This window comes from Oncorhynchus mykiss, chromosome 20, assembly GCF_057628025.1.
Source record: "Oncorhynchus mykiss isolate SJ-2025 chromosome 20, ASM5762802v1, whole genome shotgun sequence".
NCBI classification, from domain to species: domain Eukaryota; kingdom Metazoa; phylum Chordata; class Actinopteri; order Salmoniformes; family Salmonidae; genus Oncorhynchus; species Oncorhynchus mykiss.
The window spans coordinates 31,423,468-31,438,331 of NC_143041.1; the positions used below are offsets into that span (position 1 = coordinate 31,423,468).

The following is a 14,864-nucleotide window of genomic DNA, read 5'->3' on the forward strand; positions in this document are numbered from 1 at the left end:
TATTATTAAAATCGTTTATTTTTCACAAAGGCCTAATAATTTAGCACACAAAATCATTAAAATATTATATTTGAATACATTATTACAACATGCTGATTTTACCAAGGAGCCTTCTGTAGAGAACATTTATATAGGACTTACACACAAACACATTGGTATGGCATTGGTTGAAGCTCAAAGTTATTTAAAATCTCCCTACCATTCTTGTTCTTGCCTTTCTATTGCACAAGGATGACTACTGAATCCAATATTAAAATGTGAGGAGCAAAATGGCACAAAACAGAGCAGTGAATGTTTCTTTGCAGTACAATCCAGGCACAGTACATCCAGTGTCACAGGTACGTGAGAAAAATCTATTCATCAGTGTCAGATAAGAAAATAAATGTTATTTGATACTATGAGCTTATAATGCCACATTTTAAAGATCTACATATCCCATTAGTATAAAGGATTTTGCTGAACTCTAAATCCAAATACTAAAAAGTCTGCAAGGTCTTTCAGTCATACATACTGTCAAGATAACATGGATTTGGTCAAATTCTACCTATTGAATGTTAGATTGTTCAGAAATGTACAATTGGTACCAGTGGAAGACCCAAAAGCATCTTTGAAGATTAATTTTGTGATTGTATTTTATGTAAATCAAATATCCAGCATACCATACCATCAATGAAATAATAGCCAGTGGTGAAATAGGTGATATAGCAGAACATTTGCATGGATATGCACATCATTTTCATAACTGATCAGTGGTGGTTTGTTTGCTTTATCAACTGCAATGTAAGATATTTGATTATCGTCCACATTTATGCCAATGTTGCTTGTATATCAGTGCTCTGTATGTTTGCCATTGTCTTTGAAATAGGCCTACATAATTGACAATGCTAGCTTCACGTTTTGGATAACTTGTAACAAATAAATGCACACTGTGGCTAGTTTATTAGGTACACCCATCTGGTACCGAGTCGGACACCCCTTTGCCTCCAGAACAGTCTGAATTCTTCAGGGCATGGAAACATTGCTCAATTGTTATCAATGGAATGAACGTTCCCCACACCACCCCAATCATCCTCTACTGTTGACACCAGGCAGGATGGGCCATGGACTCACGCTGCTTATGCCAAATCCTGATTCTGGCATGACGCAACAGGAATCAAGATTCATCGGACCAGGCAATGTTGTTTTTTTTGTCCTCAATTGTCCAGTGTGTCAATTGATTGCGTGCCCACTGGAGCCGCTTCTTGTTTTTAGCTGATAGAGGAGTGGAACCTGGTGTGGTCGTCTGCTGCAATAGCCCATCCGTGACAAGGACGGATGAGTTGTGAGTTCCGAGATGTCGTTGTGCGCCATTTGTTACCTGTTTGTGGTCCGCCTGTAAGCTTGCACTATTCTTGCCCTTCTCAATCGACCTCATCAACAAGCTGTTTTCGCCCACAGGACTGCTGCTGATTGGATGTTTTTTTGTTTGTCTCACGTCTCGGTAAACCCTAGACACGGTTGTGCGTGAAAAGCCTAGGAGGCATGCATGCATGCCTGGCACCGACGATCAAACCATGCTCAAAGTCCCTTAGGTCAATCGTTTCACCCATTCTAACCTTCAATCGAACAGTAACTAAATGCCTTGATGACTGTCCGTCTGCTTTATATCGCAAGCCACATGACTCACTATCTAAAGGCTCGACCCAATTTTGTGAACGGGTTGGCGTACCTAAGAAACTTGCCACTGAGTGTATATTTGTTTCAGTCTGGTAAGTAGTTATTTAATACAAAAGATAGCTTTTGTTTTCTTGAAAAGGCATAGTGACTCAGTTATAATATTTACTTCACATAGGCCGTACTTCAAAGTTTTGGTGTGATTCATATTTTCTGCATATCCTAACCTCAAAGATGCACTATGCAGAATTCCCGCCGCCATTTCCTGGTAGCTGAAACTAATAGTTTGCCTAATTTCAGTTAGTGTGACAAAACTAGGAAGCACAGTGTAGAGAATCATTGTACCATCTAAACCACTGTGAAATATATTTTTCAGAATCAAAGATATTTCTAGCTTTTTAAAGCTGGTGTACAAAACCGAAAGTAAAAGACGTAAAAACTAAACTTAACAGGAAGCATAGAAATAGCGCACATAGAACAGATGTACCCCTTCTTAGACTTGCTTTCAATGAGTGACTTATCTATAACATTTCTATGCAAATTTGGTCAGGTACATATTGCAGCTTGAAGAATGATACTCAATAAGTTGGGTGTCCTCAAGAAGAGAATCCAAACCTACTGGCTGTCTCAAAATGAATCCCCGTCAGCGCTACGAGATGGCTCTGCAATATTAAAATCATCGATGTTCCAGTTGATATTCAAATGCTCCCTTGCAAATAGCTTAAACTGATTCACACACACCACTGACAGACTGAGGAGTGTAGCAGAGCGCAGCGTGATTAGCACGTCACCACACAGCTAAAGGCAGTTTCTCTACATTTAAGGCCCCTCCCCAGCTCTTTTCACCGCAACGCTTGCTTTTGCCCCTCTTGAAGGAAGGCTTGTTTCTCCATCAACTTCCTGAAGAGGCCTTGGCGGTTGCCCAGGAGCTGTGCATGCTGCCCACACTCCACCACACGCCGCTGGTCCAGCACAGCCACGGCGTCAGCGTTCTGGATGGTGGAGAGGCGGTGGGCGATGATCAGCACTGTGCGCCCATCCATGAGCCGCTCTAGAGCCTCCTGGACCAGGAACTCATTCTCTGCATCCAGGGCACTGAGGAAGAGGGGGATGGAAAAGAGAGGGCAAAAGTGAGAGGTCCATGAGTTATAGCTCACATGTCATTGGGTTGTTTGACCCTGCTTCACCCAGCTGATTGACCTTGCTTAACTGTCCAAAACAGAGGAAGAGCGACTCATGTAAAATGTGATTAGACCATGCACAATGTCTTACCTTGTTGCCTCATCAAGTAGAAGTATCTTGGGGTTCTGAGAGAAGGGAGAGAATGCATACATTACAACATTTGCCCATTTGACTAAAACATAAAATTGTTGATGCATGTAATCAGGTGTAATTAAAAATACCTTAAGCAGAGCCCTTGCAATAGCAATTCTCTGTTTCTGACCACCTGTTGGTTAAAGCAAAACTAGTCATTACATTAAAGCTGTTAAAGAAGCGATGGTTTTAGTTATGAACAATAACTCTGTAGTCAGATCATTCCGGTTTGAGGAATGCCCAGTGAAGTCCAACACCATAACAATTTAAAAAAAAAAAATCTTTAGGAACACCTATCAACTACGTAATCACATCACAAAATCAAAGAAAATTCCTGATACGCATGCATTTGTCTCACCTGAGAGAAGAACACCCTTCTCTCCCACCACAGTGTCAAAGCCTTTTGGGAAACCTCGGACAAACTCATAAGCGTTGGCGATCTGTGCAGCCCGGTGGATTTCCTGAACTGTGACCGTGCCAGAGTCGGGCGCTCCATAGGCAATGTTCTCAGCGATGGAACAGGAGAAGAGTACAGGCTCCTGCAGACCCACAGAGGGAGAATACCACAGGGTTAGACCACATGTCAAAGCACTGCTTAGCCACAACAATGGGAACATATTGCCTACTAATAATCGTCATGTGACCAATTACCTGACTAACAGTTCCAATGTGACTCCTCAGCCAATAAGGATTCAAATCTCTCACATCATGCCCGTCGATAGTGATCACACCTATACAGCAAAAAAGGATCTCTATATCATAAGACTGTTGACGAAATGGAAGACATACAGTGACATGAAGCTGCTGTAAGAGATTACCTCAGCTGTAGTCCTCACCTGCAACTGGGTCGTAGAGCCTGAGCAGCAGGGAGACCAGAGTGGATTTGCCCGATCCGCTGGGCCCTACCACGGCCATGACGGAGCCAGCAGGCACAGAGAGACTCAGGTCCTGGAAGATGGGGGCGTCTTTGCGGGTTGGGTAGGCAAAGGAGACATTCTGGAACTCCAGTTGACCCTTAAGCTGCTCCGGCCTCAGCACAATACCCTCTTCAGAGAAATGAGGAGGAACATGGACATGTACGTTTACATGCCTGTTTAGATGCAGAGGACTACTAGCCAAGTGTGATGTAATTAAGGTGTTTTGCACAATGCTTTCTCAGTGTGGTCTAGAATGGCAGGGCTTGATGCTGACCATTGAGGGGGAACTCGGGCTTCCTGTCCAGTAGCTCCCAAAGCCGTGCCCCTGCGCCAAAGCCCTTCATCAGTTCAGAGTAGAACGAGCTCATACCTGTTCAACGAAACAGACATTTAAACAGCTGCTCAGACAGACTAGGGGATAGAGAGAATCAGTTTCTTATTAAAATGAAAATTTTAACAGTGTGATTTGTTCATTGATTAATGAGCGGGGGTTTTCCTCAGAATGCATAGGCAATGAGACAATTATATACGCCCTACCTGCAATGCTAATGCCCACCCAGAAGGCGTACATGAGGAAGGAAGAGAGCTCTCCCACAGTCATGTGTTCACTGGCCATCAATAGCCCTCCCTTATACAGCACTGACAGGATGATGATGTTGCCACTGAGTCCAGTCTAAAAGAGACTCATACAAAACCAGTTACAACCCAATGACCCCCGAAGAAACACACAGGTCATAAAAGCAGAAGCTTCTAAAACAGATCGCACAACTCTGTGGTTCCAGTCTTTCAAAAGGCCAAAAGGGCTTGACTACATTTCAACTGCCGTTGATTGAGAAAATGTTAACAACCACTCCATTTCTCTTTAAGGAACATTGGGCAACATTGAATTGTTGGATGCTCACCGCGCCAAAGAAGCCAGCCCTCAAAACGGCTTCCTGTTTGGCCAGGTGGAGAACATAGTTGGCCTTCTCCGTATACTTGGCCACCTCTGTCAGCTCCTTACCAAACGCCCGAACTGTCCTCATGTTGCTGATGCGTTCTTCTGCCAACTACAAGACAATACAGTATCAGTCTGATCAATTGGTTTCAATTTTGAAAAAAATATATGATTAAAAGACCTGGTGTCTATGTACTCTGCTTGGAGAATAATCTACAGCGCAACACTGCTTCAGTAATGACTAATGCTGTGCAGTTAGAACGGGTCTCGTCTTACCTGTGTGGCCTCAGCCAGAGAGTCCTGTGTACGTTTGGATATGGAGCGCAGGTATCTCCCATATATGACAGCTAGGCCAGCCATAGGAGGCACAATCAGCAGCACAAAGGCTGCTAAACTTGGTGACACGTAAAACTGTTGGCAGAGAGCGAGAGGGAGATGCCAGGAAATGTGAGGAGGCAATTCAGCCCAAGTCTTTTAAGCCTGCTCGGTTACCTTTTTATAAAGGGATTTTGAACCTGTAAAGCCACTAATGACCGGAGAGAATGTGTTAACATATTTATCATGAATGTATTCAACTGTACTATATTTACTATGATAAATGAGTTATGGATATTTTGCTACGGGGTCATCCGTTTTAGAAATGACATCCTAGGAATATATAGTAACCAAGGAGGAAACTCAAGGAATTAACTCGATAAATTCTAAATATACTTGTTGTAACATGAAGAACTTGGGTCAAACCAGATCCTATGTGGAGGGACCAGAACAATGACAAAGAAAAATGACAGTAACCAGAATAATGGAACCGCTAAGGAAAGCTGTACATGAAAGGATGAAAAATCACATCTTCCTAATGACAAACCAGTTTCACCTCTGAATACAACTTGCATTCCCATGTGACTCAAAATCTTAGAACTGATCCCTGTACAGAGTAGAATGGACTTTAACACCCCAACACACCCTTTACAAACAAATGTGGGGAGAGGGCTGTTTCTCACCATCATGCTGACCCCAGCTGTTGCCTGGGCGACAGCGCGGAGCCCGTCAGAAAGGTTGTCTGTGACGGAGCGGCCGATGAGTGCCGTGTCTGCAGATAGGCGGTTAATGAGTTCCCCGGTACGGGTCTTATCAAAGAAACCTACCTCCTGCCTCAGAATCGAGGAGAATAGGAATACACGTAGATTTCTCACAATCTGTTGCCCTGCAAGAGTCACATATTTTTTAAATGTTCGATTAGTTCCTCTGTATGGCATCAAAGTCACGATAGTAATAACCCCCAAAAAATCCAGAGATGGACATCTGTTTAATATGTAAACCCACTCTGCATGCACTGAGAGCAAACGGTGACGCTCACCTGAGATTTGCATGAGGTAGACACGGGCAGCATTAGCGGCGCCCCCACAAAGGAATACCCCTGAAAGCATGATACACAGAGAGCGGAGGGAGGCACTGAAGTCCTCTGAAGAGCTGGTGTAGATGGTGTCAATGACTTGGCCCAGGAAGAAGGGCGCCGACATTGTGACAGCGCTGGAGACCATTAGGAAGCCCACAGCCGCTGAGGAGGATGGTATAGAAAACAAAATATAAGAATCAAAACAAGTAACATTACTGTATTATTGTTTAAAAGGGGAAACTGACAACAAATAAACTATGTAATTTAGTCAACCCTACACAGGCACAAGTTGGTGATAACATTATTTCAGTGCCAGGTTGGTCATTTTCGAAGATATCCCTGTGGTGACCTTAAATGACATGGCCTACCTGACAGTCGCAAGCGCTCAGGGTGGGCAAGTTGTAAAATCCTTTTGACATCCTCAGTGGGTATCCGAGTTGGGGATTGTTTTGTTTCCTTTGATTGCAGATCTTTGCTGTCAACTTCTTGTTGTGTTGCTTGTTTTGAGTCCGTCGAAGAGCTGTAGTTGGCAAAGTTTACAGTTGCTGTCCATGAGTTCCTCAACAAATGGGGGGGTATGGTGAACTGTCTAAGTGGTACACAGGGCACAAGAGAGTTGCATCTCCTCGGGTGTGAAAGCGAAGAGCGTGCCACAGGTTCGAACCTTTTCCCACTCACCTCTCGTCGTCCCCTGGACGTCTGGCATTCTAACCAAAATAGTTTATGTACACGGGAGTGAACCTCGCGCTTCAAAATATTCACGCCTGGACATTTTGACAATTGCAACAGCAACAGTCCCATTCTGCAAGACAGCTAGTGAGCGACTCAGACACATAAAAGCAAGAAAAACAAACTCAAGTGCGTTGGCTTGCCAGCTACCTACCAAATGACCAAAACATAGCAAGAAAGTGCGAACGAGCATGTTCCATTTCACATACGAGGAGGCCAGCGAATTCCAACATAAAAACACAGTTAGGTCAACGTCCTCCTTCGTGTCCAGCCAACACTAACGACAAATGATAATGTCTATTACATCGTGGGTTCCTGGCGGTTATTCATCATTATCTGTTCGTGACAGCCACATTTAGGCGAAGTTGTCTTTATCGCGCTGGGAGCGCCCTGTCACAACAATATGTCTGTCGATAGGAGTGACATGTCGACACAATCTGCAGGCGACAAGGCAGCCTAACGGTAACCGACTGTCAGAAGTACACACAACTCTACGAAAAGAAAAACCTCTCTGTTCAATAGAAAAGGTGACCCCCGGAAAATAACCTAGCTGCTTCTTGTTAAAGTCCCTGACGGAAATCAATGGCCGACGATATAAGAAAAACTTTGAAAGACATTGCTAAACGACCTCGATTAATCGATGTCATCTTCCACAGAAACATATAAACTCAGCAAAAAAATAAACGTCCTCTCACTGTCAACTGCGTTTATTTTCAGCAAACTTAACATGTGTAAATATTTGTATGAACATAACAATATTCAACAACTGAGACATAAACTGAACAAGTTCCACAGACATGTAACTAACATTGATGGAATAATGTGTCCCTCAACAAAGAGGAGGAGGAGGGGGGGGGGGTCAAAATCAAAATTAACAGTCATTATCTGGTGTGGCCACCAGCTGCATTAGGTATTGCAGTGCATCTCCTCCTCATGGACAGCACCAGACTTGCCAGTTCTTGCTGTGAGATGTTACCCCACTCTTCCACCAAGGCACCTGCAAGTTCTAGCCCTCACCCTCCGATTCAACAGGTCCCAGATGTGCTCAATGGGATTGAGATCCGGGCTATTCGCCGGCCGGCCATGGCAGAACACTGACATTCCTGTCTTGCAGGAAATCATGCACAGAACGAGCAGTATGGCTGGTGACATTGTTATGCTGGAGGGTCATGTCAGGATGAGCCTGCAGGAAGGGTACCACATTAGGGCGGCAGCTCTAGTGGTTAGAGCGTTGGATTAGTAACCGGAAGGTTGCAAGTTCAAACCCCCGAGCTGACAAGGTACACATCTGTCGTTCTGCCCCTGCACTGTTCCTAGGCCGTCATTGAAAATAAGAATTTGTTCTTAACTGACTTGCCTAGTTAAATTAAGGTTGCGTAAAAAAAAAGTGAGCAATCATCAGCACTCGATTGTTTTTGTCTGGATACAGTGGCGTTCAAAGGGTAAAGGTTAAAGTTTGTCTGTGAAAACACCGGAACACGTGTTGGTGTTATAATAGTAAGTAATATCTAACATCATTTGCTAACAAAATCGGTTTATAATTCATAATTTTATTAAAATTAGAGTGTTTGAATTGTTCAGACATTGCTTCGTGTTTTCTTAGTTAAAAGTACAGCTGAAAGACCCATGATTAGTTTAACTTGATTTAGCTTAGCCGTGCATGCTAGCCGTTGATCATGTAGATTCTCGCTTGTTCTTTCTAGCGTCTCCTTCGATTTTGTTACAACCTCATGACACTAAATATGAATGACTTTCACTTGTATTATTTACTTCTTTCTACTTGACATGTCATTTTTGACAGATGTTAGCATTGCAGAAACAACCTTGGCGAGTTAATAACTAAAGCTAGTACCAAATATTTGTATATCTGTACTAGAAGCCGTCAATGCTATTTGCTATAAAACAAATCTGATTACACGTTTGTTTGACCAGTGCACTCCAGGCATGGTACATTTATCATTTCACTGCAAGGTCTACCTACACCTGTTGTATATGGTGCATGTGACATACAAATGTATTTAATTTTTGTTTCACAATCATGTGGATTCTTGCGGTTTCAAGTCCATTCACCAGCTTGCTCCATTATACTAAGCAGTCAGAATTGAACTTTAAGTAAACGTCTCCCTCTACTGGCCAGATAAGGTACGTCCTTTAGTCTGAGAACTGTATTGACTCAGGTCAATTTCTCCACAGGCCAGGCTTCAGATATGGCTGCCATGTACTCTGGTATTCACTTGAAGCTCAAAAACCCCAAGACACCCTGGGTGGACAAACTGAAGCTTGCCCGTTTTGCATGGATTTCATCACAGTGCTTACTTCCTAACAAAGAACAGGTAACACATCTGCCCATCAGATATTAGGTGAATTATTCCAGCATGTTTATCCTATTTTCTCTGTAAACCTTATTTGTTTTATATTGAAGTGCTGTGTCCTATATATCCTTACAGGTACTCTTTGATTGGATAAGTCATGCATTGACAGGCTTTTACAGTAAGAAAGTGGAGTTGCCACAGGTGGTGGTGGAAGGCTTGTGGATCTACCTGGATGATATTTTGCACAGCAAGAAGCTACATAGTGTGTTGAGCCAAGGAAAAACCATCAGCCTTCGTTTGGCAGTAGCGCAAGTAAGTTGGTCATAAGTGCCGATGATCAGTATGTAATCGCTACACTTTTAGCAGCTTAAGTTAGTTTGATGCTTTTCAAGATAAGGACATTGATGGTACCACCCTGCATCTCACTGCTGGCTTGCTTCTGAAGCTAAGCAGGGTTGGTCCCTGGATGGGAGACAAGATGCAGCTGGAAGTGGTGTTGGAGGGCCAGTAGGAGGCACCTGTTCCTCTGGTCTAAAAAAAATATCCAAATGCCCCAGGGCAGTGATTGGGGACATTGCCCTGTGTAGGCTGCCATCTTTCGGGTGGGATGTTAAATGGGTGTCCAGACTCTGTGGTCACTTAAGATCCCATGGCGCTTATTGAAGGAGTAGGGGTGTTAACCCCGGTGTCCTGGCTAAATTCCCAATCTGACCCTCATACCATCACAGTCACCTAATCATCACCAGCTTACAATTGGTTCATTCATCCCCCTCCTCTCCCCTGTAACTATGAATGTGTTCTCTGTCAACTTACCTGGTAAAATAATTGTAAAAAAAAAAAGTACACCTGTTTTATTGCATGTATTGATTTCTGACAGGTAATTTTTCTTTCCAGGTTATAATTGAAAGGATTCAGGAGTTTGCCTCAGGGACCTCCTCAGCGTCTGTCTCCACCGTGTTGAGCTGCTGTCAGGGCATCCTTTCTTCCTCAGTCCTCTCTGTCACATTCACCACTAAGTACGAGCTACTGGTGGAGCTGTTGGCCAAGTTGTGTACCCTGGGCTGCTCCAAGCTCAGTCAGCAGCAAGCCACAGACCCCCTGACACCCCAGGTGTTTGAGGTCCTCCTCCTTACCCTGAGTAGCTACCTCGCGGTCCAAAAGCAGCAGGCCAATGCCAACCGCGTGTTTGCCCAAGTCACAACACACCTGCTCCAGCCCCTCCTCCTGCTCAGACACCTATTGACTTCCAGGGCCTGGATGGCCGAGGATGACTCCCGTGTCCGCCAGCACCTGAGTAGGGACATCCGTGGGAAAGTGGACACCATCCTGCAGTCTGCTCTCTTCCTGCCAGACCACCTCCAGGCCTATAAGGAGGAGCTCCTCTCAAAGGAGGAGCCAGGGATAAAGAAGGGAGCAGCGGGGAAGAGCCTACTCTCCCCAGTCAACTCGATACTCTCAAAGATTTGTGCACAAGGGTACTGTGACACTGATCTCCATTTTGCGGTCAGGTCGAGTTCCCTCCCACTGCTCTTCAAATTCTCTCTGGATGCCTACTGTAAAGGAGGAGATAATAAAGTACTCTGCTTTCACATGTTAACACAGTTAATCACTGCCTTGGATTTCACAAATGAGGTGACTCTCAAAGACCTGTTTGATGGTGAAAACTGGAGCTTAGCTCTGCTGTCTTTGGAGAACCTCTTGAATTTATGCTTGACGGCAGACATTTACAATGTGGTGGCTGACAGGATAAAGTACGAGGAGGTTCAGTTGATTTTCTACAGGAAGGTGGTGAGGCTGTTGTTCGACAATGCCCAGCCCACCATATCAGCATGGTACCGCTGTCTAAAAGCCCTGCTCAGTCTCAACCACCTGATCATAGAGCCGGACCTGGACGAGCTGCTGTCGGCAGGATGGATTGATTCCGACTGCACAGAGCCACGGGTTAGGAAGGCACGCGAGGCCCTCATCTCCTCTGTTCTCCAGATCTACGCCAAGCTGAGGCAGCTCCCCAAGCTCTTCGAGGAGCTCCTGGCTGTCATCTGCCGCCCAGCAATGGATGAGCTCCGACAGCCCGTTCTCCCAGAGGCCGTGCATAGGACGCTCAGCACATGCCTTCTGGACAACCCCACCAGCCATACTTTGGAAATATGCTGCCTCATTTTAGAAAATGTAACAAGCTATGTACTCCCGGATCTGGAAGGAAACGAAGACATGTCCCTGAAGTTGTTCTCCTTGAGTGTGCTCTTGTACTCTGTGTTGTTCAGCCTGAAAACTTTGGACAACAGCACACCAGTTCCTGTTGTGAGGCAAACCCAGGCTCTGATGGAGAAGATGCTCCAGGTGGTGAAGCCAGTGCTGCAGCTGGCTGAAGGCCAGGCCCCAGACGTCCCTGGGTGTCAGAAAGTCCAAGATGCAGGCCTTCTGCTAAAGTACACTTGGGTGGAGGTGGACACCCTCTTTCAGATTCACTGTACGAAATACACATCCCCAGCGGACCCAGCTAGCGTTAACATACTAGACGACATAGGTATTCTCCTCTCTGGTGTGATGGCGACAGGTGAAGATCAGGCCTCTCCCATCGGCCAGCACTGTAGCCCCATGACTCACCTCCTGCAAAAACTGCTCACTCTCCAACAAATGAAGAAAGTTATCCTAAGCAATGAGCTCTTGGCACAGACTAGAGCTTCAGATGTCCTCCGCAGAGCAGCCCAGTACATTGTGGGGAGAGGAGATCCTCAACTCTGCCAGCAGAGTGACCAGCTATGGGACCGTCAGGTCAGTAGTGTGGATGCCAGCACGTACCCAGTGGCACATTGGTACCTCGTTACCACAAACCTACCCATGATCTCGCCATTCCTCACTGAGGACGAAGTGTGTCATATAGCTGATGTTCTCCTCAGTTCCCTACTTCAGAAGACACCAGATGACACCACTGAGAGGCTGTCTGTCTCTCTCATTTCCAAAGATCTGCTTGAGAGCCTTGTTCTTGTCGAGTTACCCACTATTTACTCTGCTGTTGTCAGATGTGTCACTCAAAGGATTGCGGGGATTCTCAGCGGCATCCCAGACATGGCCTCTGTCTGTCCTGCACTCATGAAGTTGAGTGAAGTAAGCTGTTTGACAGCTGGAGACAAAGGAAGTGCAGTAACTCGCGATGTCAGTGAATCCCATTCTGCTTTGAAGAGACTGGAGTCCATAGCCCAACACATACTGAACTCTAGTACGACCGGAGCCTCTATAACCCTATCTCAAAGTCAAGCCGATAACCTTTTAAGCTTACTTCAAGTCACCAATTCTCTTAACCCAGATGGAATGTCCTCTGAAGACTTTTCAGGGCTCTTTTTACTCTTATTCCTCATGGTCACAGACACACAGCTACATAATGATGTGAAGCCTGCCGTAACAATACATCTGCTGAATCAGCTCTTCAGTCTCATGGGGTTGCTTCTGGCAGGGAATAATTCCCATCATGTTTTAAAGATTGTGCATGGGAGTAGCCTCTTGGAGGCATCTTTGACAGCTCTCTTTTCACACAGCAATAAGGGCCTCTTTCAAACCGTGGACAGCTCCGCTTGGCTGACTTTCCTAAAAACCGTCCAGGATTTCATCCAGTCCCTGATCCTATTGATAATCCACAGAAAGAGCAGTGTCCGCCTTAACCTGGAGAAATTCACCACCTATTTGGTCAATAGCGAGGTTGCCGTTATGGCTTTGTCTTCTCTCCCAGGAAACATTGAAACAGGGGGCCTGTTCGCCGTACAGCTCCTGCTTGCTTCTATGAACACACTGTGCCAGGCCATGACATCCAGCCTCAGGACAACCAAGCAGCTAGATGAGACCCTGAGTCAATTACTGGGGAAGACCACTGCTGTCATGGGCCCTGCCATCCAGGCCAGCCTGAGGGCTCAGACAGGCAGTCTACTAGGCCAGGCCTTCTCCGTGGATGTGGTGACCGGAATGGTGAGGAGCGAGCTGGCCTGTGCTTGCCCCCAAGATGAGCCTAGCGAGGGCATCACACAGGAGAGTCTAAGCCACATGGGCATGTACAGGAGCTTCAGCCAGCAGATTCTCAGAGAGCTGTGCCCATCCCAGCGCCCCATGGACTTCCTGGTCTCATCGCTCCACTTCCTCTCAGCGTACTATGCTGCTGCAGAGATGACCAAAGCCCTTGGCCAGGAGGAGCTCTTTGTGGCAATTCTGCAGAATGTCCACAAACTGCTTGCAGGTACGCGCTCTTACTCCACAACAATGAAAGTTTTTTTTTTAATCAGACTTGGTACAGTGTATTCTGAGATGCTCTCCTGTGTGTGCGTTGTGTGATTTCCTACTGCTCGTAATATCTGTAAAATAGTGCTCAAGTAAATGTCAAAGTACATTTCCTGTACCATTGCTGACAGACATTGATAACTAAAACAGGCATAATTAAGAATTTGCACAGAATTTCTCTTGAACACAAAATAATAATACATATTATTATTAAACAAAATGTTATTCAAAATAATTGTACATTTAGAAACCATCTCATTTCCCAGTAATGGATAAATATAATGTATAATTATTTAATGTTAACCGTAACTCTTCTATGTTAGCACCATGGCTGTCAGTATCAGAGGTGAGGTCCCTGGAGGAGCCAGTAAAGGAGCTTCTGGACCAGCTGCTGGTCAGGAGTACCCCAGAACAGTTCCACCTTCTCCTGCTGCTGCTCCGAGACGGACTGGATACCTCCAAGTTCAGGAGCGGCTGTCATAGGGTAGGTGTTATATTTACTGCAAGTGTTATTGTACAAGTTGTGATATTACTAGCTACTGTAAAATGATGCTATCTGAGTTACAAGCTACTGTATTTGGTGTCCTGAATACTTAAACACTGAAGTCTGGATAACATTTCCATAATGGGCTACTAAATTGTATTTAACGCCACCTTTAAAACCTAGCTTTATATTTTTCCAACTAAATAATTCAGCACAGGAATCCCTCAATTTTCCCTCTTCTCAGTTCTCCTCTACAGAGATTTTCCCTAAAATGGTTATGTGGGCTTTGTTGACACACTACAAAGAGCACACTGTATTTTACAGGAAGTCCTTTCAACTGTGACGATAACGAAGCTGCTTGCCAGCGGCCTGCTTCCAGAAACCTGCTTAAAGGCGTTCTGGCTCATTGCACCTCAGATCATATCTGCCTTAGTAGTAAGTATTCACTGTGACATTTGATGTGCTGATTTGGATAAAGAAGGATTGTTTATCCAAATCAATTGATGCCACTGAAAAATATTATTTGAGCTAGAATCACTCAAAATCCAGTTATGGTGAAGGTACAATGTGTCCTTCTCACTTAAAAACCTGCGTCTTTCTCACTTAAAAACCTGCGTCTTTCTCACTTAAAAACCTGCGTCTTTCTCACTTAAAAACCTGCGTCTTTCTCACTTAAAAACCTGCGTCTTTCTCACTTAAAAACCTGCGTCCTTCTCACTTAAAAACCTGCGTCCTTCTCACTTAAAAACCTGCGTCCATGCTTCAAGAGGGACAAAGCATTGGCTTTGGCATAGACTTATCATCGACTTAAAGGGTAAATGTGTTTCCTATCTAACGTAGAAACCCCCTTTGGGCATTG

The 14,864-nt window shown here is 44.9% G+C and overlaps 2 protein-coding genes and 1 long non-coding RNA gene across 4 annotated transcripts in view; 2 read left to right on the forward strand and 1 right to left on the reverse strand.

Annotated features, from left to right (window-relative positions):
- On the reverse strand, positions 1-7,926 carry LOC110499275 (ATP-binding cassette, sub-family B (MDR/TAP), member 10). Of its 2 annotated transcripts, XM_021576308.3 has the most exons (14): positions 6,893-7,558; positions 6,583-6,734; positions 6,176-6,376; positions 5,820-6,022; positions 5,098-5,232; positions 4,787-4,933; positions 4,422-4,557; positions 4,159-4,254; positions 3,804-4,013; positions 3,619-3,698; positions 3,326-3,506; positions 3,057-3,100; positions 2,926-2,960; positions 1-2,748 (listed from the first exon to the last, which is right to left on the reverse strand). In XM_021576308.3, exons 3-14 carry the CDS (start codon positions 6,357-6,359, stop codon positions 2,496-2,498), a joined length of 1,704 nt encoding a protein of 567 aa, XP_021431983.1. In that variant the 5' UTR covers positions 6,360-6,376; positions 6,583-6,734; positions 6,893-7,558; the 3' UTR covers positions 1-2,495. The 2 variants fall into 2 exon arrangements, with proteins under 2 accessions (XP_021431983.1, XP_021431982.3); XM_021576307.3 differs by having other exon boundaries at positions 6,583-7,926.
- On the forward strand, positions 1,615-3,066 carry LOC149974566 (uncharacterized). Its single transcript, XR_016489468.1, has 2 exons — positions 1,615-1,748; positions 2,529-3,066. It is a non-coding gene; the product is annotated as an uncharacterized LOC149974566 (long non-coding RNA).
- LOC110499274 (URB2 ribosome biogenesis homolog) overlaps positions 7,861-14,864 on the forward strand; it is a 22,298-nt gene continuing 15,294 nt past the window's right edge. The window contains exons 1-6 of the mRNA XM_021576306.3: positions 7,861-8,440; positions 9,137-9,276; positions 9,391-9,567; positions 10,150-13,480; positions 13,845-14,005; positions 14,330-14,440. Of these exons, the coding sequence (XP_021431981.3) occupies positions 9,151-9,276; positions 9,391-9,567; positions 10,150-13,480; positions 13,845-14,005; positions 14,330-14,440 (3,906 nt within the window). The 5' untranslated portion in view covers positions 7,861-8,440; positions 9,137-9,150. The remainder of the gene's footprint in view (positions 8,441-9,136; positions 9,277-9,390; positions 9,568-10,149; positions 13,481-13,844; positions 14,006-14,329; positions 14,441-14,864) is intronic.